This window comes from Hibiscus syriacus, unplaced genomic scaffold, assembly GCF_006381635.1.
Source record: "Hibiscus syriacus cultivar Baekdansim isolate YM2019G1 unplaced genomic scaffold, ASM638163v2 tig00110597_pilon, whole genome shotgun sequence".
Classification (NCBI taxonomy): Eukaryota; Viridiplantae; Streptophyta; class Magnoliopsida; order Malvales; family Malvaceae; genus Hibiscus; species Hibiscus syriacus.
In genome coordinates this window covers 1433639-1459932 of record NW_024062795.1, presented here as the reverse complement: position 1 = coordinate 1459932, position 26294 = coordinate 1433639, and the positions used below count along the sequence as shown (strand labels likewise).

Genomic DNA, 26294 nt, shown 5'->3' with positions numbered 1-26294 from the left:
AGAAAATGAATTATGGAAAATCGTTTCCAGGTTTGAACTATTAGCTCCGAGTTTGTTCTTCGTTTATCATATTGGGAAGCAGAGATTAAGCTCAAGTATCCTTCTATCATGAAAAGCACTGGAATATGGGCATCACAACTGCTAAACCTTGCTATCCACAAATTTTTATGTCATTGTGTCCAACTTTAATCTGTTTTCTTCAACATTCTTCATTCATGAATGTATATGTATATGTATATATATTTAAACAACATATCAATAAAATGATTAGACAAGCCAGCCAGCCAGCCAGAAAATTGTGTGGGAAGAAGCAATTCAAGTACATTGTAATTCATCAGACATGATCCAAGCCCACCACCGGCAAATACCATCTTTATGCGATGGCCTCCATACACTATCAGAATGCCGCTGCCACTGTTCTTCTTGCAGCCTCTTGCTTCATCTCATCAGCTTTACCACTACCTCGGAAATACATGTAAACTTGCTGCAAATTCAATAGAGAACACCAAAGGTTTTAGGAGAAAACAGAATGAAGCAGTTTCACTGAAAAGGTCATGAAAGACTAGGGATTTGTGACCTGAATAACCCAGATGCTCAGTAATGATTCGATGCAAAAAAATCCGAAACCGATGAAGTAGAATATCTGCAGGTCAAAATGATGCAGCCAATGTCAAGCCTTCTCAGAGACGAATGAATAGTAAAACCAAAAACAACAATTGCGGGCAAAGCATCCTCATAGTTTGGAACCTACCCCCACGAAAGCACTTGAACCGCCAATGAGATCAATTGCAGGCAAAATACCTCTGCATCATGAAGACACCATCAGCTACAGATTACCAACCACTCTCTAAAAAGTTGTTATCTTCTCTATAAAAAAAGTTAAACAAAAAAGAAACCGTAACATTCAAAATCCTCTAGGGAGGAAAAAGTTATAACGAACTTACGCAAGGGATTTTCCCTTGAAAATAATTGGGGGAGCAACTGAAGCAAAGATGCAAAAGCCAATATGCAACTGCTAGGAAGAAGACAAGAGTAATAAATGACGAGCTTTCTAGCATATCTCCCATGAATATGTAACAATTACAGCAAGGAAGCAAGAAGCATACCATGTAAAACAAAAAAACCGTCCAAAGCTGAATGCACTATCAGTCCTGTAAATGAAAGGAACATAGAGACGTGAGATAAGATTAAGGCTTACAATAAAAGCTTTCATTTATTATCATTGAACTCGAGACAGTAGAAATAACCACAAGTACTATAATTTCTTAAGCAATAATTGGACAGATACAGTTTTTAGGTACTTGTAAATGAAATAAGGAATAACCCAAAAGTATACCTCATAGCACGATAGAGAGGGCGATACCACAATACATAGCCACCAGGGACCCCAGATATGAAATATATAATGGAAAGAAACCAAATTGTTGGACCTGGAATAAGATATAAGCTCCCACTAAGAAGACAAAATAGAAATTAACCACTTAATGATAGGGGAATACTAACTTCCAAAACTCACCTTCTCCTTTGACCCAAGCTGTAGTAACAGCTACTATATTCCAAAAAAGACAAAGAACCAAACCTTCCATGTCAAGAAAACATTAGACTGAAGTCAGCATTGGTCACAATAAGAAATTGGCAACATAAGCATTTTTCAAGACATGAACTGGAAATGTAAATTACAACCAATACAATTTACCTTTTGAAATTGCAAGATTCACAAAAGGCTTATATGTACCAAAAGAAAGAAAGAAATATAATGATGGACAATAGGAGCAACATACTGCATGCATCTCTTTTAGGCGGATTGGTATTCATTTGCAATATGATTATGGATAATAAGAGTAACATTGTGATGAAAGAAAGAAACAGAAAAACCTGCACTTGAACTCACCTAAAAATGTTGTGAAAGCAACATACTGCATCTTTTGTAGGTGGATTGGTATTTCATTTGCAATATCATGATGGATAATAGGAAAAAATGGTGGCCAATTTTTCACCTCTATTACAATTCCAGATACCAAGAAGAAGGCAAGAACATATGTCAAAATCAAGCTTACCTGGTAATGCAGAAGCTTGTCAAGTCATCAAGATAAAAGGAAGGAAAAAAACGAAGAACCTACCTCGTGCTATTGCATCCTCCTTCCTTTTCAATTCCTGCAAAACATAACGATAACACTCAGTTACTATAAGCACAATTTATTCTAAAAGCAAGTAAATTTCAAAACCACCTTACAGATAATACAGTTACATATTGCGTCTGAACATTCAAGGATCAAGTCATTGCATAATTTAGAATTTTCTTAACGAAAAGAAAAGACTTCAGCATTCAGATATTTCACAAGCATTTAGACAGATAAAACAATTAAGCTGAAATATGAATCAGAAACCGAGAAAACTAGAGTTTTCATTGTTTGTGCCCAGATAGCAATAATTACATTACATCAGAAATGTGTATGTTTGGAACGTCAGTGCAAAAGGGATAACTTCACAAATGATACCAAATACTGCAAGCCATAAATTGGAAGCACCAGATTAATTATTCATCAGCAAGCCTCATCCGAGTGCAAACAGATGGCAACAAATTACCTGTTCCCGCTTATTCAATTCAGCCTCTTTTGCTTTAAGTTCCTTCTCTCTCGCTTCTAAATCCTAGATTCAATTAGACAAAAATGTCAAAAGAAGTCTTTTTCTTAAACATAATATCCACAAACAAGACAGCCATCCATTCAACATACGGAAACTTTTAGGATACCTTGGCAGAATCAAGAGGAATATCTACAGTTGCACCACGGTCATATGGTTCATGAGGGAGGGGTGAAAGCCTTGATGTTGCAGGAGGAACACTACTGGGGTTCTAAAAATTGTGTATTTTACAAGACTTTAAGAATTTGCACAGGATCATTAATTTTGCATACACAAGCACAACACATATAACAGAATATATAAGACAAGAAAGTAAACCAGCTACATAATCAACGAGCACTCTTTCAAAAAGAGGTCAAAAGCAAGGTATAAGCTAATGGGGAAATGAGTCCTATACAAATATTGGACAAATAATGGTGCACAGAACAGCACCAACAACCAGGTTTCAACAGGCCGTATTCCCAAATATCATGATATACATGACCATCAAGCCAAATATTCTGTCTCAGAGAGAAAGCATTTTCATCCCTCCATTACACTCCTCGAGCTTTGCTTTCATTCTTGGCCTGCATAATGAGGACTTTTTTTAGCACCTATTTTTGGATCTATCTAATTTCCATTCTAAGAAAACAAGCTGCTTAAGAGTAGGGAAAGAAAAGAATTCATTGAAACCCAGCACCATAAAGTGCAGCTGCTGGGAAGGGTTATGAATTCAAACATTGTTAGCATTTTTCCGTAATGATAACCAAACTCACCATTGCAACCATCACAAAACTATAACTAGTCCCACTACTCTTAATTAGTTAGAACAAAGTCAAAGCATGATTAACATGTGAACATGGATGATCGACTTTAACTAGTCATTGCAATCAACCTATGCATTACTAGACACATACAGAAGAAGTCAGTGTGTGTCAACAATTCTCTGCCAACTGCCACTTTTTCCTATTTACAACTACTGAATTCTACAATCAAACATTATGCAGGCAGAGGTAATGTAACAACCCGATTTTCAAAATAATATTTAATTGAAATTGGAGGGTTTAATTGTGAAAATTTGGCGAAAATTGGGATTAAATTGAAAGATTTTAAAACTTGGAGCTTGTTTTAAAGTTAAAGAAAATTCAGGGACCAAATCCTGAATTTAACCTTGGAGTGTCGGCAGGCAATTGTTATATGCGTGATTTCTGTTTTGAAAAACAGAAATCAATTTCACAAATTCTTTCTCATGCACACAACTTCCAAACTCGATTCCAACGCCGTCCGAATTCTGATCGTTGTTTTGAAACCACCGTTGTGTTCATCATCGAGCGAGGAACAAACCCTTCAAATTAATTGAAGCGAAACGCGGCCAAACGTCGGGAATTTACAGTCAAAGTATCGTCGTTTTTATTAGCTCTATCGCTGAGAAAATCTTAAATTCATCGCTGATCGTTGCTCCGTTTATGACACCTCCCGCACCATCGTGTTCCTTGTGCCGTTCCAAGTCCACCGGTGTTCTCCTTTTTCTCCGGCGGCGGCGGCGCGTGGGGAGGTGAACCGGTCAAACTTCCCGATTTGATGAATTCGAGCTCTCTGCCGTTCAAAAATTTGAGCCGAGCTTTGTAAGTATCTCGAAAACGCTCAAAATAATTTTTAGAAATTTTTCCGTAATTTTTAGAGCCCCGGAGGACACCTCACGCGCCACACGCGTCGCCGTAGGGCGAGTGAGTGACCGGTTCAACCGATTTTCTTAAGGGTTTGACCGGTTTGACCGATCACGACCCGACCTGTTGATCCGACCCGATCGTTGACCGTTGATCGGTGCTATTATGGTAAATAATTCGGTTTTGGTGCTAATCTGGTAAATAATTCGGTTTTGGTGCTATTCTGGTAATTAATTTGAAATGGTGCTATTTTGGTAATTATTTTAAAAGGGTGCTATTTGTGTAAAATGTTCAACAGTTTGTTGACCTCCTTTGACCAGAACTTTGACCGGCTTTGACCGGCTATTAAACGATCGTTAATCTTTTCCGAGTATACCTATCCTGATAGTTTTCAACGTGTCGAATCTGTTTCCGTGGTCCGTTTCGTCAAATTCGAACCCGAAAGCCTCCAAATCGACGGTCAAAGTGGTTGACTTTGACTTTGACCAATAATTTGAATTTTCAGAAAGTCATACTTTATGTTTTTCGACGTCCTGATTCCGATTCCGCAATCCGTTTGGCCAAATTCAGACTCGAAATACCCCAATTGATAGTCAAACCCGAAAAATGCTTATACTTAAGAAGTTTAGCTTTGAACAATTAAATAGGATTTGGGACTGATAAATTATTATTGTTTGAAGGTACAAGAGACTCTCCAGATCGTTCGACAGCTCGGCCCAGCTCTTTTAGATCAGTTAAACCACGTGTGCCAGTATTCACCCGTAAGACCCGTAAATTTATGATTTTAGAGATATATTTATTACTCATAAGTAATAGTGTTATTGTAAAATAGGTTCGAAAACTGTAGCAGCGTGGTGAAACCACAATCAGTAGATTGCTATTTGAACTTATTGTCGAGGTGTGTTCCCTACTTATACTGAACTGTTTCATTGGTTTTAATATGGTACACCGAATTCATTGGTTATTGTTTTATGGATGCACCAATTTAATGTGACAATTTATGGAATATGGTTGCGATCTAATTTTTGTCTTTAAATGGTATATGATTACCATGTTTTTGGATTTATGGAATTTATGTCACGGTGCAATTGAATTTTGGAATTGAATTACGATGGAATAGCTCTGATCAAGCTATTGGGCCTAATGTGACTCTGAGGGCCCCAAGATATTTCATTAGGTCGGTTTCCTTTGCTGTGTGCTTAGGGTAAGCTATATGGACTTATTGACTTGGGCTTAAGGATACAAGCTTCATAGCCTATCCTTAAGTCGGCTTTCTTTTTGTTATGTGCATAAAGTACTATATGGAAAATAATTTTGGGAACTACTGATGGTACCAGAAAGGGTTTAAACTATGATTTTCAAAAGTTAAACTCTTTTATGAATTTGTGAGATTCTGGACTATGATTTGTTAATGTACCTATTGTGATTTTATGGAAATGTTGGGACACACTGAGCCTAGCTCACCTTTCGAAAATGTTTTTCCCCTTTCAGATACTGTTGGTTAGATACCTCGGTTCGAGCACTTGGAGGATCAACATATCTCTTGAAGTAAATCAGATTGTAATGTTTTTATCTTGCAAGTTGACTTTATTTTGGTGACATGAACCTTATTTTAAAATATCAGATTTTATAATGATGACTCTTTTGCTATTACTGCTCAGTTTATTGTGATTTTGAATTTGAAGACATGTTTTAAATTAAATTTTTATTTATTGGTACTATATTTACGAGTTGGATTTTGATAGTATAATTTGTTTATAATTTTATGTTATTTATAATGTGATTTTATATTGATAGAATAACGGTTTCGGAAAATGTCTTTAATAATCATAATGTGATCCACTAGACTTAGTCGAAACGCATAGGCCGGGTCAAGGGGGTTACATTTATTGGTATCAGAGCTTTTGGTTTTTAACCCTCGGACTGTGTATGAGTCCACATTGAAAATACGGTTTTGAAATATTTTACAAAACGAGTTACTAAGGCCATGTCACAAAATTATTAAGATTTTTAAATTGTGTTCGAGACTCCAAGTGCTTATCTAACCCTAAGTTTTATCTTCTGTAGTAAACTTGAGATCTATCAAAATGAGTGCTAGACGTGGTCGTTGAACTAGCCGTGGACGAGGTCGAGTGGCTAGATTTACAGATCCGATTGATGAGATACGGGTAGATCCACCATCTCCGATAGGTGATCCTGCTCCTACGACCCCAACGAATCTGCCTCCTGCCGCTGGTATTGGCATGACTACACCGATCATAGGAGCGACCGATATTGAGTCAGAGTCTACCGGAGTTGCTTTGGATGAGAATTTTGGTAAACAATTTCTACAGTTAATACAAGGAGCAGTCAGAGCTACTGGTGTTGTATCTGAGGTTCCTATTTCGCAGACTTTGATTGCCAATGGAGTTAGAACTTTTGGGGGACAGATTGGTAGAGCTCCTACTGAAGCTGAGGATTGGCTTCAGAATACAAAGAGACGCATGGATCAGTTGGGTTTAGACTCAACTAAGATATCAGGGTGCTGTGCGATGTTAGATGGCAATGCCTACACTGGTGGGAGTCAGTGACCAGTAGTGTTCCTACCGATCATTTGACCTGGAATTTCTTTAAGGATCGCTTCGGAGTCGTTTTCTGGGAGAGCGCTACTTACTCAGAGACACAATAGTTTCAAGACTTGGTTCAGAGAGACATGACTGTTTCTGAGTATGAGATCGAGTTCTTGAAGTTGTTGAAGTATGGATTCAGTATGGTACCTACGGAGAGAGATCGATGTCGTAAATTTGCCCTTGGACTCAGATACGAGCTGCGTAGGCAAGTTAACCCATCAGGATGAGATATTTGATGTGCTGGTGGGCAGAGCCAAAGATGCGGAAGAGGTTGAGGTTTTAGCTTCTGGTAGAGAGCGTGTTGATCAAGAACGATCTAAGAAATTTTCAGGCGTTGAGTCATCAGCACAGTCCGGGAAGAGACTCGTACTTTGGCCCTCAGAGAAGCAATACACGTTTCAGGCCTGCAGCATCCTCACCTTTAGCTGTCGGGGTATCATATCAGAGTATTGTGTTTCGTAAGAAGATGATCTTTGCTATAAGTGGATCTAGTGGTCATTATCGGATGGATTGTCCTCAGCTAGCTTCGTTTGAGCAGACCGCTACCCAAACTCCTGTGCGTTCGCAGACTACAGTACACCCCAATTAGAGATCGTAGTCAAGGAAAGACTCGAGGATCAGCGTCCAGGACAGACAGTAGAGCCGACCTCAACAAAAGAGAGGGCCAACAGTTCTGAGGCTAGACAACCAGCTTTGGTTTATGCCACTAGACGTCGTGATGACAGAGATAAGCCTGAGGTATTGCAGGTACATTTACATTTATTCTACTCTATACTTTGCATTATTGGACAATGGCTCCACTCACTCCTATGATCGAGCTCAGTATCTCGAAACCTCAGATTCCGATCGAGAACACTGAAAATACTGTTACAGTTACAAGTCCAGTAGGGCAAGCGGTATTAGTGAATAAAGTATTCCGTTGTCCTCTCGAGGTTCAGGGAGAAATTTTTCTCGCTGATCTTATGGAGCTTCCTTTAGAGGAGTTCGATCTAATTCTTGGAATGGATTGGTTGAATAAACAAGGTAAAGCTTGATGCGAATACAAGCGGGCTATTCTGAAGATCCGGAAGGGATATGAGACATTCATTGCTTGTATTTTGAACACCAAAGGTGCATTGTCCACGATCGAGGAGATTCGTACAGTTAGCGAGTTTCCTGATGTTTTTTTTCCGGAGGAGTTGCCTGGGTTACCTCCTGATAGAGAGGTAGAGTTCGAGATTGAGACTTATCCGGGATCTTCACCTATTTCTATGGCACCTTATCGTATGGCTCCAAAGGAACTTAAGGAGAAAGTCCAATTGCAAGAATTATTCGATCGAGGATTTATCCGACATAGTACTTCACCATGGGGAGCTCCAGTTCTGTTCGTGAAAAAGAAGGATGGGTCGCTAAGATTATGTATTGACTATCGGAAATTGAACAAGATGACGGTCAAGAAATACCCACTACCCAGGATTGATGACTTATTTGATCAATTGCGAGGAGCTACTATATTCTCTAAAATTGATCTTTGTTCGGGGTATTATCAATTGAAAGTTAAAGGATCTGATGTTGCAAAAACGGCCATTCGCACTAGATATGGTCATTATAATTTTTAGTGATGCCTTTTGGTTTGACGAACGCTCCTGCAACTTTCATGGATTTGATGAATCGGGTGTTCCGACCATAAGATTTTAGCATTTTGGTGCAGAGGGAATCGATCCCCCCCATGAGGGAACCGATTCCCCTTTTGAAGGGGAACCGATTCCCCCCACAGGGAATCGATACCCCTGGGGTTCTGCTAAAATCGGGCAGAATAACCCCAAACTCTCCAAAAACCCTCTTCCTCTCTCTCTTCGCCGTTCTCACCCTCTAAACCCCTAAATCTCCATTTTTGCCTCAAATCAACATATTAATCGGAATTTGCTTCATAAATCATCTTCCAAACCTGGAATCATTAAAATCGTGCAAACAACATCTAAATCCCCTCAATCTTCATATTTCAAGGTAAATTTTTCTAAACTCTTTTTTTTTTCATTATTTTTGAACATAGGATTAGTTTCAATAGTTCTAGGTTGAAATAGTGATCGGGCATTGATTATTAGTGATTAGAAACTAGATGTTACAACTAATTTCATCAAAGACACAAGAATTTTTCAAATTTTTTTTTTAAAAAAAAAATTTCGAAATAATAAAAAAAAATTGTTATTTTCAAATTATTGTGTTTGATCAAAATATATTGTTGTTATGAAAAACCATACATATATTGTTTCTCAAACCATATTTTTCAAAAGTTTTTCAAAAACTTTGCCCATTAGGATTGATTTAGAGAATCTTGAAATATTGAGGACTCATTTGAGTTTGGGATTAATTGAATTGCATACACTTGTTTTAAAATTGCAGGTTATTATATCTATTCCGATTTCCTTCACATGTCAAATCCTAAACGTCCTAGGTCTTCATCTAGTCGTTCCAGTCGTCAACCAAATCCACCTCCAAATCCTCATTCTATTCCAATTCTAATCCCAATCCACTGATCCTAACTTGACTATCCAAAATTCGTGTTTCAATCATCCTGGGTCTAGAAATCACCGATATTGGTATTATCAGTATTTCGATTCTTACAAAATCTGGGAAGAACGTATTCCTTCTCGTCAAGCTATGTTAGCTATCAATTTTAAATATCTTCCCATTTTACAAGAATGGAAATTGATAAACTATTTGATCTTGAACCCATCGTTTACCATCAACTGTGTATATTCTACTCTAATGTCGTAGTGTTAAAAACCAAGCTGAAACCGAAACCATAGGAATTCGTTCCTACCTTCTAGGACAATTCTTATATATTGACCCGGCATATATAGCCAATACTTTTGGATTAGATAATGATGGTATTTCGAATGAAAAAACAAATCTTAGGTTCTCGTTATAAAAGAAGAGATAGTGCGAGTGTCTTAGACCTACATGAGCGTTTCTTCATCTAATGATTTCTTGGTGGTTTCGACCATCCGGAGGTCGTTATTCTACTCTTAGAGCTTTGGATCTTTGGTGGTTACATTGTTTCGAAAACCGTATTAAAATTAACCTACTCAGATTATTTTTGCTGAAATTGTTGAAACCGTAAATCTGTTCCTAACAAGAAACACTGTTCATCTCTAGTTTACGGTTGCTTTTTGAGTAATCTGTTTTCCAAAGCTGGGCTTAGAGTCGGTCTAGATGCCGTTTTTCCTCTTAAGAAACAAATAAATCTTCTTTCCTTAACGAGAGCGGGATGGGTAAGGACAAAGAAACCGGTGAATGGGTTCGTTCTTCTACTCCGGGAGCTAGCTCTTCACAAGCCACCCGAAGCTGACGAAGATCCCGAGTTTGACCAATTAATGAGGGATATTGATGAAGCTGAAGAAGAACCTGAACTACCCGAAGAGCAGCCCGAGGAGCAAGCACAACAAACGCATCAAATGCCTCCATATTTCAATCCTTTATGGAGACATTCGATTTCCGATACGCTACCATGGACTCGCGTTTTTTCCTCTATAGAGTCTCATTTATCCACAAGGGAGCTCACAATTAGAGATTCTTTGGGAGATGCGTGCAAACAATGAATCAACCAACGCTCGTATAAATGAACTCACACACGAGATGGCCGCTATGCGAGCCCGTTTTCCTCCTACCGATCCGGATGCTTGATTTTATGTTTAGCTTTAAAACTTTGAACAAAATGAATATTGTTTCAACATTTTGATTTGTTTGATTTGTGGATTTGGATATATGAATGGTGTGGACTTATATTGTGTGTTTTATACATTTCTGCATTATTTACATTATCATTAGCAATATGACCAATTTTGCCATACACTTATTTATGAATATTGATTTCTGAAACTAATGGCTAACCTCTCTTTTGATTGTGATCTTAGCAGCTTAAGCTTATAATTAATAAATCAATTGGCTAAATGATTTTCAAAACCTGTTTTACAATGTCTTTTTGATTTAACAAAAGGGGGAGAAGAATAAGTGTTTAATGTTTTACATGATAAATTGAAGAAGTGTTAAAGTAAGGGGGAGTAATTTCAAAACTTGATTTCAAAAATCTTAAATTTTGTTATATCAAAAAGGGGGAGATTGTTGAAACATTTTAATATTTCGATATAACAAATTAAGTTAAATGAATTTTAAGATTTTCCAAATGATTTTCTAAGTATATTCGATATAACTATTCGAATATCAAAACATTACTCCAAATATTTCAAAAATCATTTTTTGATCCTTACTTAAGTGTAAAATTAAGTTTTAATCATAAATAATTTCAAAATATTTTAAAGTATTTCGAACCAATTCAAAGCCAAAAATTCCAGAATACTCAGAGGGAACCGATTCCCCCCCATAGGAGGAACCGATTCCCCCCTGAATGTTTTGGCTCCGAGATTTCCAGAATGCTCGGAGGGAACCGATTCCCCCCAAGGGGGTACGATTCCCCCTTGTTCAACGGTCGAAATATTTGAATTTTACACTTAGGGAACGATTCCCTATGAGAGGGAACCGATTCCCCCCACTGTCCAAGCTGTTTTATTAAATGTTTTCACACTAAAACGGCTATAATATCTTCTCTAATTATCCCCAACGTTCAGAAGTGATCCAAGGTGTATTTAAGCAAGCTTAGAAGCCATTGATCAACAACAAGAAACATCAAGCAACTAGAATCAAGAGAGAATCAAAGAGAAAGCATCAAACCTCAAGTTTGAGCATTTCAAGCCCATTTTCATTCAATATTCATTTTGCTTTCAAGAACACTTTTTGTGCTCAGTTGTATTCATCTTTGAGTGTTCTTTTCTTTGTTCTAGAATTGTGCAAACATCTTACCTTGTGAGGTTTTCTTGTAAGTTTGCAAATTTGTAATCTTCTCTTTGAGAAAAGAGTGTTCTCAAGAGTTGGGGTATACTTGAGGGAATTGTAAGGTTATCTCTTTGGCCTCAAAAGAAAGAACAAATTAGTGAATTTGTTGGAAAATCCTTAGTGTGGATAGCTAAGGTAGTGGACGTAGACTTTGTTTGAGAAAGTCGAACCACTGTAAATCGCTGTGCAATTACTTTCAATTTTCTGCAAAAGCTTCCACAAAATTTTTATTGCCAATTCACCCCCCTCTTGGCCAATTTCGTCATTCGATTAACTCAACAGTTTTAATATGTGGTACACCGAATTCATTGGTTATTGTTTTATGGATGCACTAATTTAATGTGACAATTTATGGAATATGGTTACGATCTAATTTTTGTCTTGAAATGGTATATGATTACCATGTTTTTGGATTTATGGAATTTATGTCACGGTGCAATTGAATTTTGGAATTGAATTACGATGGAATAGCTCTGATCAAGCTAATTGGGCCTAATGTGACTCTTGAGGACCCCAAGATGTTTCATTAGGTCGGCTTTCCTTTGCTGTGTGCTTAGGGTAAGCTATATGGACTTATTGACTTGGGCTTAAGGATACAAGCTTCATAGCCTATCCTTAAGTCGGCTTTCTTTTTGTTATGTGCATAAAGTAAGCTATATGGAAAATAATTTTGGGAACTATTGATGGTGTACCAGAAAAGGGTTTAAACTATGATTTTCAAAAGTTAAACTCTTTTATGAATTTGTGAGATTTACTGGACTATGATTTGTTTAATGTACCTATTGTGATTTTATGGAAATGTTGAGACACACTGAGCCTAGCTCACCTTTCGAAAATGTTTTTTCCCTTTCAGATACTGTTGGTTAGATACCTCGGTTCGAGCACTTGGAGGATCAACATATCTCTTGAAGTAAATCAGATTGTAATGTTTTTATCTTGCAAGTTGACTTTATTTTGGTGACATGGATCTTATTTTAAAATATCGGATTTTATAATGATGACTATTTTGCTATTACTGCTCAGTTTATTGTGATTTTGAATTTGAAGACATGTTTTAAATTTAATTATTATTTATTGGTATTATATTTACGAGTTGGATTTTGATAGTATAATTTGTTTATAATTTCATGTTATTTATAATGTGATTTTATATTGATGGAATAACGGTTTCGGAAAATGTCTTTAATAATCATAAAGTGATCCACTAGACTTAGTCGAAACGCATAGGTCGGGTCAAGGGTTACAGGTAACCACCCAATTGCACGAAAAATAGCTCTTACAGTAGTATAAAAGGCACCTCCACCAAAATTTGATTGCCCTGATCCTTTCCTAACTACTGGATCCTGCGATAAACAAAATGAAATCATACATATCATTCTAAGCAAAAACAGTAAATGAGAGCTTCAAAAAAATAACTCATCAAGCACAAGTTAAAACTTAAATCACTAATATTACCGCTAAAAAATGTTCAAGCTTAAGAAAAACAAGTAAAATGAATTCACATCATCACATGTTTTAGTCTTTCACTTCGAAGCTTTACATTCACAAAAATGAAGAGTGAAAATACATGAACACAGTTACTATAGATACATTATGACACAGTTACTTAAAATGAATTAATTCTAACATAAAAAAAAAAATCGAATCGGCAGCAGAAATGAAACAGATATAGCAATTTAGCTAATCAGTCATCCAAGTCAAGAAAACCTACAGATCAAATCTCACATGGAGAAAACAAAACAATGTGCAAATCACTGACATGTTATGAAAAAAGTGGGATACGAATATGTGAAAAAAGAAACTTACCGAGAAAGGATTGACCTCGTCCTCCGCGAAAGGGTTGGAATCGAAGTGACTCATCGAATCTCAAGAATGGAACTACTGACACTAACACAATTAGATGCAGATCTGAATTTGAGACGCTGAGAATAAAGCAATGTTTGGCGATAAAGATAGTTAAAAAGACGGGACTTCAAGAAAATTGAAGGAGAAGAAGGAAGTAAAATGAAAGCAAGAGGATTCAGTAAAGCTAAAGCCGCAACGCCAACGTCGGTACGGATTCTAATGGGCTTGACTCAACTTTTAGTTCAGGCCCAATTCACTTTGTTTTTTAGTTGTTAGGCTGCTTTTAATTTTTTTAAAAATAAAGGTTAAACTTTGTTATCAAGTTCTTCTACTATATACAAGCAATGAATTGAATCCATATACATGCCAATAAATCAAAGATTAAGTAAAGTTCAAAAGGTAATTTTTTTCATATCGAATTAAATTTTATTCAATCCTAATCACATCCACCCATAATTCACCCGTCATCTCTTTCCAGTTGTTTATTTGTTTGTTTCATCCACGAACAATAACAGAAAAGAGAAGCTGTAAATAAAACTAGAGCAGGAGAAAATGTTGTAAACTCGCTCTGAGTCTTTAGTTCGCACCCTAACATCCGCCACAAATTTAAGACCATTCTCTTCCACAATCGATTCACCCACCCTCGCTGCTCTCCGGGCCAGACTCGCCGCTGAATCTCCGACCCTCTCCGATTTCGTTGGTCTCCAAAGCAATAACCTCTATTCCGTCGAATTCGGGACCAAGAAAAAACCGCTCCCCAAGCGCAAATGGACGAGGGAATCCATTCCCGGTGGCGAAAAATACGTCCAGATTAAAACCAAATTAAGGGAACTAAAGCTCCACACTGTCTGCGAAGAAGCTCGATGCCCCAATCTCGGCGACTGCTGGGCCGGTGGCGAGACTGGTACCGCCACTGCCACCATAATGATATTGGGTGATACCTGTAAGAACGTCAACGTTGTTATTATTTCTTGAGGTCTCGTTCAAGCACTATGAACGTCAACGTTGTGAGGTTTAATATCAAATTGTTGAGCATTATTTTGAACAGATACTCCAGATTAATTGAAAAAAACGATATGCATATGTAGCAAACAATTAAGTTCAAATTTTACTGTTCGCGGTATTCCAGGTTTTGCAACGTCAAGACATCGCGAACGCCGCCTCCACCAGATCCCGATGAACCGAGGAATTTTGCGGAGGTTGGATTACGTGGTGATACGAGCGTTGACCGGGATGATTTGCCTGATCAAGGAAGTGGGCATTTTGCGGAAACGTTTGAGAAGTTGAAAACTTTGAAGCCTAAAATGCTTATAGAAGCCTTGGGTACCAATTACCTTATGAACTTTACTTAATCTTTGATTTATTGGCATGTCCTGACATCCAAGGTTGAACTTTGCACCTTTTATATATAGATAGTAAATGGCCTTAGAGAAGTAAAATCCTTGTTTGAATTTATCAGTTGAAATCTTGTTTGAGTTTATCAGAATTGCATAATAAGGGGCTGTTCTTGCTTATTTGCATCTTCAGAATTTCTCATCTAATTTGAGTTATTACATTTTAGCTGATATTGCCTGCACTATTTTTTCGTTGTTTAGTTCCTGATTTCTGGGGAGATGTCGGCTGTGTAGAGAGAGTTGCAAAATCTGGGTTGGATGTCTTTGCTCATAATATTGAGACTGTTGAAGAACTTCAAAGGGCTGTGCGTGATCACCGTGCTAATTTTAAGTAATCTTTGGATGTTCTAATGATGGCCAAAGAGTACGCTCCTTCTGGAACACTTGCCAAAACTTCAATAATGTTAGGATGTGGAGAAACACCTGATCAGGTTGTGAAAACAATGGAGAAGGTTAGAGCAGCAGGTGTTGATGTGATGACGTTCGGTCAGTATATGAGACAATCAAAGCGCCACATGCCCGTATCAGAATACATTACACCTGAAGCCTTTGAAAAATATCGAGCCATTGTCATGGAAATGGTATGCGGTGATGTTTTATTCTAGAACTTATACACTTATAGTTTTCTTCATTAATTACGCCGACATATCTCCTTATATTGATTGAATGCCTCACCAATTTATCTTATCTAGCTTCTTCTGATAAACTTTGGTAGTGTGCTTTTGTTTTAGTTGACAAAAATTGTTTGTTGAGAAAAAGTCTCTTTCAGCGGATCTTGTTAAGTTGCTTTCACCTATAGTTCTAAAGTGCTTTTTGCGGAAAGGGATCTAAAACTTAGAAAAGAAAATGATAGAATAGATGACAATAGACTTGCCAATACTAGCCTTGCAAACTATATTCATCTCATCTTTTTTTTTTTCCCCTTTTAAAACACCTTAGCCATTCATGATTGGAGCTGACAGTTGAAATTTCTTATCCAATAGAAGCAGAAATGCTGCTACATGAAAACAACAATACTAAGATTAAAAAATGCCAAAGTTTAGCTCCCAGGCATTAGACAAAGCTGAATTTACAGAGTCAGCCACAGCTTTTCTAAGACACCATAATCTCATGGACACTGTTCTCTTTACTTTGCATTGCTGTTGTGGTGGTTCCTCCATAGAATGGCTGACAATCTATTGCTTCTTTCTCTCCATATAATGTAAATGAAGGCATTCCATACGAACTTGAGGATAATATTGATCAAGGATTTACCTTTTATATTACTAACAACCCAGTGTTTCCTAGGCTGCAGTTTCTCCAAAGAGCTGTGGCAGCAAATACTATAGCCATGCAACATGCAAAGGAAAGTCATTGATTGGGATCATGCTAATTGTTTGCTTTGCTTTTGCAGTCTTAATTAGTTTATACATCATATTCGTCCGATCCTTAAGTTTCTTTTCTTAAATGAATATAATTTTTTTTATTAATTAATCATAAGCTGATCCATTCATAGGATATTATTTTATATATCATGCATATAATATGATGTAATGCTTATTAGTTTATGAATTATGACGTCGATAACTTGCTATAGCATTGTTCTTTATTTTTTGCCAGAATATTGAATTAGCAATTGAAGATGTAATAATAGTTAACACTTACTAAAAAAGTGTGAATGTGCTGGGATTTCGATGTGGCGTCTGGTCCCATGGTCGGGTCATCTTACAAGGCCGGAGAGTTCTACATCAAATCTATGATTGAATCTGATCGTGCTGCTTCTTCATAACTCGTTTTTTTTTCTTCATACCTATGTTATTGTTTTTCTTTGGCTATCATGAACTTGCTTCGGCTGATAAATTGGTTGGGGGGTGGCAGCCAGTGATTTGGTGCTCTAATTGTTGCAGTATGACACCAATTCTGATTGAAGTTTGTATTGTATATGCTATTGTTGTAAATATATAAAAGCTACAATTTGATGTTTTATGAATTATGATCAAGGTTTAGGTTTTACTTGGATAAGCATTCATTTTTAGCATCAATGGTTTTTTATGAAGGTTTGTTTTTTGTCCCCAAAGTACAATACAAGTTTCTTCTTTACATTGGGCTATTAAGCCTCTTTACGAGGATGTGCTCCTTCGACTTTGTATTATACAACTGTTTTCATGGATATACCGATAAACTACCAAAACCTCATTAAGCAAGCTTAAATTCTGCTTGGCTTACCAAAAAAAAGAAGTTATAAACATGAGCATATATTTTGATGGAATTAAGAAAAGGTATAATGTTAAAATTTTCATTTTGGCTCCCATTTTTAAAACATTTTGGCTTTCTAATATTTTATTTTAGAGCAAAAAGATTCCTAATGTTGGATTGAATAGTTACTTTGACCATTATTCTTCTTCTTTTTTAGAGAGAATTTTGCATTCTCAACGAAGTCAAATCCTTATAACAAGAATTTTGCATTAAATGTTTGAATTTTTTTTAAATGGAAAAAATAAGGAAAGCTGAAGTAAGAGAATGCAAAGTGTTTGTTGATCTCCCAGAAGAAATCGTCCCACTAATTCTTTTAGAGTGTAATGCCCTTGGGCAAACATGAGCTGTAATAGTTAACCTTTACGTAATAAATAAATAAATAAATAAAATCTCAAATTTTGATTTTTTTAATTTTGATTTTTTTAATTTTATTTTTTTTAATGAAAATACTAAAAATATTTTTTAAATGTTTTTAAATTTTTACTCAAATTTGTTTTTATTTGAAAAAAAACATTTTTTTAGTTTTGCAACCAAACAAATTTTCTTCAATATTTTCTATTCTTTTAAAAATGAAAATAACATCTATTTTTTAAAACCAAACTATCTTGATGAAATATAATTAAATTATATGTTACGTATCACAGAATTAATGAGTTGATGAGTCCACTTTAAAACGATAACAAATTGAGATATTAGACATTAAATGAAAAAAAAATGTTGCGTACACAGTTTTCAGTTAAACTCAAATGCAAATGTACAAAAACCCTGGTTCTTTGTTTTCATGTCATACTTCAGTTGTAGCTTCAGCTTAAGCTTGAAGACACGCCAACGCTTTGGTTGAGTTGATGCAGAGGCTTCAAGGTGTGGTCTGGCGGACACGGCACCGGAGCAGGATGTGCAATGAAAGTAGGAGCTTCTTCACCGGGCATTAAAACCGATACCTCATTCGCATAAACTGTCATCTGCATAATTAAACACACTTTAAAACATAGAAGCAAAAAAAAAAACAGCCTAGCAATTGTAAAGATGCAAGATAATCAAAACCAGTGAAGGTACATTCAAGAAACTGGATAAACCACAAGTGTAGTGACAAGAGAAATGATATCAAGACTCCTGTCCCAGGTTTGATCATGAACAATCCTTTTCCCTTGTCAAAAAAAATTCAAGACACTAGACAAAGTCTTAATTGTGGTTGAAGGGTTCTTTTTATATATATTTGTTGACAGGAGAAATAGGGCTGCGGTGGTTTTTTACGGCTCATTCCTTGGAGTCACAAACTAGAGGAAAGATATAATGGACGAACTGAAGAAGATGATGAACAATCGAGAGAGATCAAAAGAGAGAGAAAGTCCATTTTTCCAACCTTGCATAGTGATTTTTATACATGCTTTCAGTTTGGTGTCAAGCCTAGGGTGATGACGACTATTTGTAAGTTGAGACGGATAAATAGATTTGGTTGTCAGATAGTATATTTAACTGGTATATCACGTGAAACTGTGATCATGTCAATAAATTATAGTTGGCCAAAGAATATGAAATTCAGAAAACTTCGAGGAACTCTATAGGCTTTAAAATTCGATAAATGGAGGAATGATAGCAGAAGTATGACTTACGTAGGAGGTTAGAGCAGATACAAGAATATTATATTGTTCTTTCATTAACCAATGCAGTTGAAAACCTCAGAAGAGACAAAAGGATGAGTTTGGGGCATTCTTGGGATACAAGCATAGCATATAAAATAATGGAGCCAACACAATTCCCCACTAATAAATAAAACCATTGTCTGAATTTTTTTCCACATTTTCTCTCAAATCAAGGGGTTCTAACAACCGGATCACATTGAAAAATAGTCACAAGTGATGGACTAGCCAAGTGGGAAGCAAAGCTAAGACGATATGTCATTAAACTAAAGAAACGAGAGAGAAGGGACATATGAAGGCGTGCCATGCTTTGATCATACAAAATGGAAAACCCACAGCACAAAATGCTAGCATTATTCAATGCTTCAGTTTAGTTAACACATCAGGTGATGATGTTGGCCAATAGTTTTAGCCAAAAAACTTGCATCCAACCAACAATTCAGCATGGAATGGCTATGCACTTAATGCAAAACGACAATATATGAGGAAGTGGCATTTAAAAAAAGGTTTAAGCAAGATTTTGTTGCTGGTTCCTGTGAAGATCTAAAGGGGATATTTATTCATTTTGACCTCTATTTGCACACTTGATTGGATGGAAGCTCAAAGAAGTCAAAATGATTATAGAAATAAAACAAAAGTTAGGCAACATTTAAAGTCTGCCGGTCATTAAGTGTGACATTTGAGACAAAAATCACATGCCGGTGATGGATGATGCTCCCCTTACCCCTAATGAATCCATATAGACAACATATATATAATGCTTATCTGTGTATCTATGTTATAAAAATTGCAATTATTGTTGGCTGTCCTTCATTTAAAGAAAAAAAGAAAAACATAGATTAAAGGTTTAAACTATGACTCATTTGGTAAAAACAAAAAAGGTCATGCAGAACTCTGTAAATTGGGTGGCCTGTATACATATAGAAGATGGGTCCTTTGCTACCAACCTTTTTGTCATAGGAAAAGAGATTTTGTCCCCAAACAAACCAAAAGAAAGTTGTGTCCACAATGAAATTATGTGTGAATTAGAGACATGAAGAAATGTTGAAAGGATAATAAGGGAGATAAAAGAAGAAAAGCACTAATTTATGATGGCAATAGTGTAGGCTGTCTAGTAATCAATTGGATTTATTTTCATGCAACAATGGCAGTGTGTGCATAATGACCAGTCAAACTGATGCACCAAATTAGCTATAATTACACACACACAAAAAGACAGCAAAAGAATAGTCACAATCATGCTGCCAAGTCCACTCATTAACCTGTACTAAACAGATTTTTTAAAATAAAATAAAAAAACAAATTGCAAGAAACAAATACTATGTGTAATTCTGGATCACTCATTCCATTTCCTTCTGTACACCAAGAAAAATCTTATGGAAAATTTCTATACTTGAATTGAACCCCAAAAAAAAAAGATTGAAGTTTCAGAGAGAGAGAGAGAGAGAGAGAGCTTACTTTGGGAGAAGGGTAATTAAGCTTGGCATTGAACATAGCTTGAGACTCAAGATCATTAGGGGTTGCACCATTGGAGGAGAATGAAGCTGGCCTGAGAAACCTCTCAAAGATAGCCATAACGAGGAACATTGATATGAGAATCGCGGTGGCTACAAACCCAAAAGAAACCGCATTCACCGAGTTGTCAAAACGTCTCCAGTGTTCTTCCCTCTCTAAATTCAACGGAGCCACCGTGGGTGGAACCGTTTGCCAATGATATTCATCACCCATTAATAAAACCCACCAAGCTTATAAGCAGCAGAATCAAGAAAACCACTTGTAAACATCAGGACTGAGTATATATATATCCATTCCCATGAATGTACATAGTATTCTCCATTACGACATGCATCAACAAAACACCGATTGAAGTTGAGAGTTGAGTTGAAGCAGAGTATTCTTCTTTCTGCAGGTTCACGCGTTTGCTTTATATACTAATATGCACCAAAACTTGTGCTTCTAAAACAAATGCTCTTTGCCCTTCAAGGCTCAAGGAGAGTGGTTGGAGAAGAGATATTATAGCTGATTGAAAATGAGAGCCTTTTGGGCTTAAGTTTGCCTGAAGGTAGAGCTGTTGTTTCACCTTCTAGTCTTCTACAATACAATTATCTAATAGGAGAATTTGCATTTGCTACTATATATGTATTTGACATTAACGTTAATAAATTAATAAATATTTTATATATAGATATTTGAATAAAAATACAGCATTGTGGCATCATATAAATCAAATTAAAATTCAATTGATATAATTATATATTTAATTTTTTTCATATGATAATATAAGAAATTTGTGATCAAAGTACTTATCATGTCCCTCTATAAATTATAGAGATTACACCAACTTAGTCTTTTATTATCAAATGAATCAATTAGCCCTTATATTATATAGACTGATCTAAAATATTTTCTTTATTATAAGGATTAGTTTAAATTAATATCTATATTATTAAATAGATCAATATAATTCTTGTACCAGGAAAAAGAACGAAATAAAGCCAATTTCTTCTTTACAAAACTAACATTTATTGTTTACTGGAGTTAATATTTTTATAGCTTTTACAATTCTACAAATGAAATCCTTTTCTCATAGTTGAATTATAATATTAAAAAAATTAAATAGTAAGTGTAAAATATATAAAAATAATTGTCTTATTTAATTCATTTGACTAGTACATAGATTAAATTGTTTCATTTAATAGTATGAAGAATTTAAATCAATCTCTATAATAGAGGATCTAAATCCATTTGTTTAGTATTAAAGGACTAAATTGATATAGTATCTATAACAAAAGGACTTGAGAAATACTTTAACAAAAAAATTGATAAAAGGAGAATTGATTCAAATCTTAAGTACTAATTTTTCGCTTTAGGAAAAAAGTAACAGAGTGTTGGATAAAGTCTAAGCCTTTATACTAATAAAAGTTATAAACTAAGTGTGCTTTTTTTAATAATAAAAAATTGTGGTATCTGAGTTAAATTTTTAATTAGTTTAGAGTATCAGAATTACAGACTAGATGTTTGTTGGTAAATAATGTTTACATTCGAATAAATTCATAATATATATATCAAGCGGTTACTGGCAAGCAACCAACAACATGACCTGTGACGTGGTCCCTTAAATACAATTTCCAGCGCTTAGAAATGATTTATTTAAAGATTTAAAACTATAAAATTTTAAAAAGTATAAAATTAAATCATGAATAAAAAAATATTTGAGAAATTAATTTCTTTAAACTATACGACTATCTCTAATGATTCTTTGGGTACATCTATGATTTCAAGTACTTATATTTATCTACTATCTATCTATTTATTATCTTAGCTTATAAAATATATTTTATTCTACCTTAACTTAAAAAATATATTTTATTATTATCTTAAATTTTAAAAATATATTTTACTTTTATCTTAACTTTTTGCATATATTATATTCTTAATTTAAACTACTAAATATATTATATTTGTGCCTTAAATTATTAAATATTATTTATTCTTATATTAACTTCAAATTATATATTTCATTTTAATTTAAAAATACATATTTTATTCTTGACATAACCGTCCTTCGGGTGGGTTCAGAATTGGGCTACGACTAAATAAAACACGTTACAACGCCACCGATCATTTATTTTTAAAAATAAAAAATAAAAATTAGGTTGATCGGACACCTTAATTTACCATCTTACCTTATCTACATTTACAAAAATATGTCAGATTCGGGAGTCGGTTACAGTCAATGAATGATTAACACTCTTGAACTGTCCTTTCGGTATCATTTTAATTTATCGATTGTCTTAATTGATTTTTTCTTTAAAAGAATTAATAAGAAAAATAAAATAAAATACTGAACATGTCTTATTTTTTTTGTTTTATGTTAATCAAACACGTAATTTTAAAAGATAAATTTAATTACATGTCAAATCATATAAAATAAGAAAAATAACAAAATAATCCTCAACAAGTGATTCAAAAATTTAATATTATTAAGTGGCGTTATATGTTAACTTTTCTAGTAGTTTATTTTGGATAGAAAAATTTTAAAATTCAAAATACATAAATTTAATGGGACAGAATAAATAAGAAATATATGAAAAGTAAATATTATAGTCTAATAATAAAAATAAATTTCTTATATTCACAAAATTATTAACGTTTTAAATATATTAAGAGTTGTTATATTTTAAAAAATAAATTTTAATCTTTATATTTAAACTTTAAATCGTTGCATGAATTAAACGTTCTTAATAGTTAAAAAATTTATTATTATCTTTTAAGGTTTCAAATTAGTACACTATGTATATCATGATATGAATATTTATTGTTAGTGGTTAAAGATTTTGTTTCACTCTATATTTGAAAAACAATTCTATAAAATAGATTAACTTTTTAATTTAAATAGAGAAGAAATTCTGGGTGTGTGGTGTGGTGTGGCGTGGGCCGTGGAGTGGTCCGATTCTGAGACATCGCATGGCTCCCGTTGATGACTTTACAGTCTCCCCACCATCGCCACAAGGGATGGGGCCACGCCAGACACGTGTTATCAAACTTACGACTGATCCCTCACACCACGTGTTAGAATACTATTGGATATTCATCTGCCACCGAAGATGAGATTAAATCTGGACCCTCTATATATGTGAAGCAGGTCAACGTCGATCATTGGGCTTAGGTGGGGTCAGACAGTTGGCCCGTGATAGTCTTGGGCTCATGTGAACTCTGAACCACTTTTTTTCCCTTTACCTCTGTCATCAGACAAACTACTTTTCTCTTCTTTCGAAAAAAAATTACAAATACAGAACATGATACCCTACTAGATCGTGTGATGAAATTAAGGGCCCACTATTTTGAGAACTGGTCCATTTCGGTCTTTATTTATTTATTCAGTATAAAATTTAAGAGTAAACTACAACCATAACTATTTAATTATGGAAGATTTTATTTTTAACCATCAGTATTTTATTCTTATTAATCTAACCAGTTAACTGTTTACACGTTGCCAACCAAGTCGCATACTATTAACAGTTGACAAAGAAACTGATATCCTAATCATTTCATATATAATCATTGGAAAAATAAATTTAATTTAAAATTATAAAAATCAAGTTATCAGATTCAGGCTTGGGTTGTTGTGATTTGGGTCTTTGGGTTAGTTCGGCCTTTAAAATTGGTGGGTTTAGGGTCTGATTTGAATTTTATGTGGGATAATGGATGTAACTGAACTTGGATATGGACTTTAATATTCATTTGCGTATTATTATTTGGAGAAAATTATATATTTAGTTGTGCAATAATTTTTATGATTTTATTTTGATTATTTAATTATTTTTTAAGATCTTATCTAAATTACCCGCTTTTAAAATTTTAAAGTTTAATGAAAAATAAATATTCAAACTATACTCTTTATTCATTTTAGGTGCTTAAAGTATTTTTTGTTTAAAGTTGGTACTTAATGTTTCTGTCGTTATTCTTTTAAGTGTCTGTCATAACGATCGTTATAAATAAATATTATCTGATATGTGTTGTATACTTGTATTTTTATTTTCTTTTAAAAAATTATTTAAAAAACTTAAAAATATTATTATTATTTTTAAATCAATTTCTTTTAAAATTGCAAATAAGAAACCCTAACTTCCACCCACTGCCGCGGCCATCGGTGCTGTCATCTACCGTCTCTTGGTTGCTCTTTGTTGTCGACCACTTCACGACGGGGAAATGTCAACTACAAGCTCCCAAATCCTTTCCATTTCTCTCCGCAACTCTATGCTCCATTGAAACACCACATATAGAGAGCAACAAGAGATGCAATTCATAGTTTTCTTCAGCATAGAACCACGGGCACCGGAGTTTTACTTCTCGCAGAAGATGGATTACTTGAAGGACAAAATACAACCATCTTTCGTGAAAGAACGTAGAGCAATGAAAGTCCCTGAAGCTTTCTTTGGCTACACTTCTTGGAACATGATAGGGCCTAATACCAAAATCAGAATTAATGCTTTAGTTGCAAAGGCTAAGAAAACACCAAAAGAAGGATGGACAATGCAAGACGGAACTCCTTGGTCGGGAAATAACACGCGTGATCACCCTCGCATGTTTCAGGTTTTCCTCTGATAATAGCGGTGCCTGTGACATCGAAGTAAATGAACTTCCCCGAGTGATTTATGTCTCTAGAGAGAGGAGGCTTGGCTACCAGCACCACAAAAAAGCCGGTGCAGAAAATGCTTTGGTCGGTAATACAGTGTAATAACAGGCTACGTAAAGATCCTTTCTCTTTCCATTTGCAACTGCCACGAATGGCTTCTTACAGGTTCGTGTGTCTGCGGTTCTCAATTCTCGCTACCTTTTTATTAACGTGACCGTCTTTCTCGAGCTCCGATCGAGGACTTATGGTGTAACAAGTAGTTTTGGCCCGGGGATTTAGAATTTAGAGATTTAACGATTTGATTACATTCAAATTATTGAATACATTTTTTAGTTTAAATCGAATTTAAATTTTAAAATTTTAAGCCACTTAAAAAAGTTAAGAATCTGGCTGAATATTTTGATAGTTTTACCATTTAGTTCATAATTTTCTTATTCCTTTAATTCTTCTTCATTTTAAGTTTATATTTCTATCAAATTTGAACCACATTCTCATAAATCATCTTAGAATACCTATATACTTCTAATTCATCTTTTTGATAATTTTTTCTATTTTTCAATTTAGTCCCTTAATTTTTTATGATTTCTTTATTTCTTCAATTTATCCTTTGTTTTAAGTTCGTTTTTAACAAAATTTGAACCACATGCTTTTATACCACTATAGAATCTATGTAACTTCAATTCCTATTTTTTTACTAAAATATGCTTTTTTAATTTAATCCCTTAGCTTTACATTTTATTCAATTTGGTCTTATGACTGTAATTGTTTGTAAATTCTTTCTTTTTATCAATTGTCTGACTCCTTTATACTCTCATTAATATTTTACCCTCATAACATATTCTTTAAATAAAATATTATAAATGTGTTTTATAATTTTAGATTGTATTTGTTGAGATTTTCGGATGCTCGAATCGACAGCCGAAATTGCTTGCAAAGAGGGTCGGGATCGGTTTTTGAGTAAGGAGTAAGGAGATTGAAATATAGAGATTTGCATAGCGATTTAGAGTGGTTCGACTTCTCAACCAAGTCTACATCCACTACCTTAGCTCCTCACCAAGGATTTTCCAACAAATTCACTAATTTGTTCTTTCTTTTGAGGACAAAGAGTAACTTTACAAACTCCCTAGTTTTTCCGGGCTAAACTAGAACCTTTCCCTAGCTTTTACACAGGATTAGCTAGAACCTTTACCCTTTACAAAATGATAAAAGAAGTAAACAAATAAACCTCTCTAAGGTAGGTGTTTACAATATTGAGCTCACAAGAACAAAAT

At 34.8% G+C, this 26294-nt stretch overlaps 2 protein-coding genes and 1 pseudogene across 3 annotated transcripts; 1 reads left to right on the top strand and 2 right to left on the bottom strand.

The window, feature by feature from the left end:
* Window positions 1-152: 152 nt before the first annotated feature.
* Window positions 153-13794, bottom strand: LOC120134557 (secretory carrier-associated membrane protein 1-like). Of its 2 annotated transcripts, none has more exons than XM_039150992.1 (13): window positions 13577-13794; window positions 13051-13113; window positions 2753-2854; window positions 2587-2649; window positions 2121-2154; window positions 1892-2014; window positions 1517-1579; window positions 1337-1430; window positions 1103-1151; window positions 945-1015; window positions 752-803; window positions 578-643; window positions 153-484 (listed from the first exon to the last, which is right to left on the bottom strand). In XM_039150992.1, exons 1-13 carry the CDS (start codon window positions 13628-13630, stop codon window positions 398-400), a joined length of 921 nt encoding a protein of 306 aa, XP_039006923.1. In that variant the 5' UTR covers window positions 13631-13794; the 3' UTR covers window positions 153-397. The 2 variants fall into 2 exon arrangements, with proteins under 2 accessions (XP_039006923.1, XP_039006922.1); XM_039150991.1 differs by having other exon boundaries at window positions 368-484; window positions 945-1012; window positions 1107-1151.
* Window positions 13795-14167: 373 nt separating this feature from the next.
* On the top strand, window positions 14168-17005 carry LOC120134358 (annotated as a pseudogene).
* A 906-nt stretch (window positions 17006-17911) lies between these two features.
* On the bottom strand, window positions 17912-20927 carry LOC120134448. Its single transcript, XM_039150880.1, has 2 exons — window positions 20343-20927; window positions 17912-18206 (listed from the first exon to the last, which is right to left on the bottom strand). The coding sequence occupies exons 1-2, from the start codon at window positions 20610-20612 to the stop codon at window positions 18048-18050; spliced, it is 429 nt and encodes a 142-aa protein (XP_039006811.1). The 5' UTR covers window positions 20613-20927; the 3' UTR covers window positions 17912-18047.
* Between the last annotated feature and the right edge of the window lie 5367 nt (window positions 20928-26294).

What these genes read in the sequence shown, in the direction of transcription:
- LOC120134557 (XM_039150992.1), bottom strand. Translation starts at nt 13,630, where the DNA reads ATGAGTCACTTCGATTCCAACCCTTTCGCGGAGGACGAGGTCAATCCT. An exon ending in GTTCAAGTGCTTTCGTGGGG is followed by an intron (nt 644 to 751) that starts GTAGGTTCCAAA and finishes TTTGACCTGCAG; the next exon opens with ATATTCTACTTCATCGGTTT. An exon ending in TGAGCATCTGGGTTATTCAG is followed by an intron (nt 485 to 577) that starts GTCACAAATCCC and finishes TTGAATTTGCAG; the next exon opens with CAAGTTTACATGTATTTCCG.
- LOC120134448 (XM_039150880.1), bottom strand. Translation starts at nt 20,612, where the DNA reads ATGGGTGATGAATATCATTGGCAAACGGTTCCACCCACGGTGGCTCCG. An exon ending in TTAATTACCCTTCTCCCAAA is followed by an intron (nt 18,207 to 20,342) that starts GTAAGCTCTCTC and finishes TTAATTATGCAG; the next exon opens with ATGACAGTTTATGCGAATGA.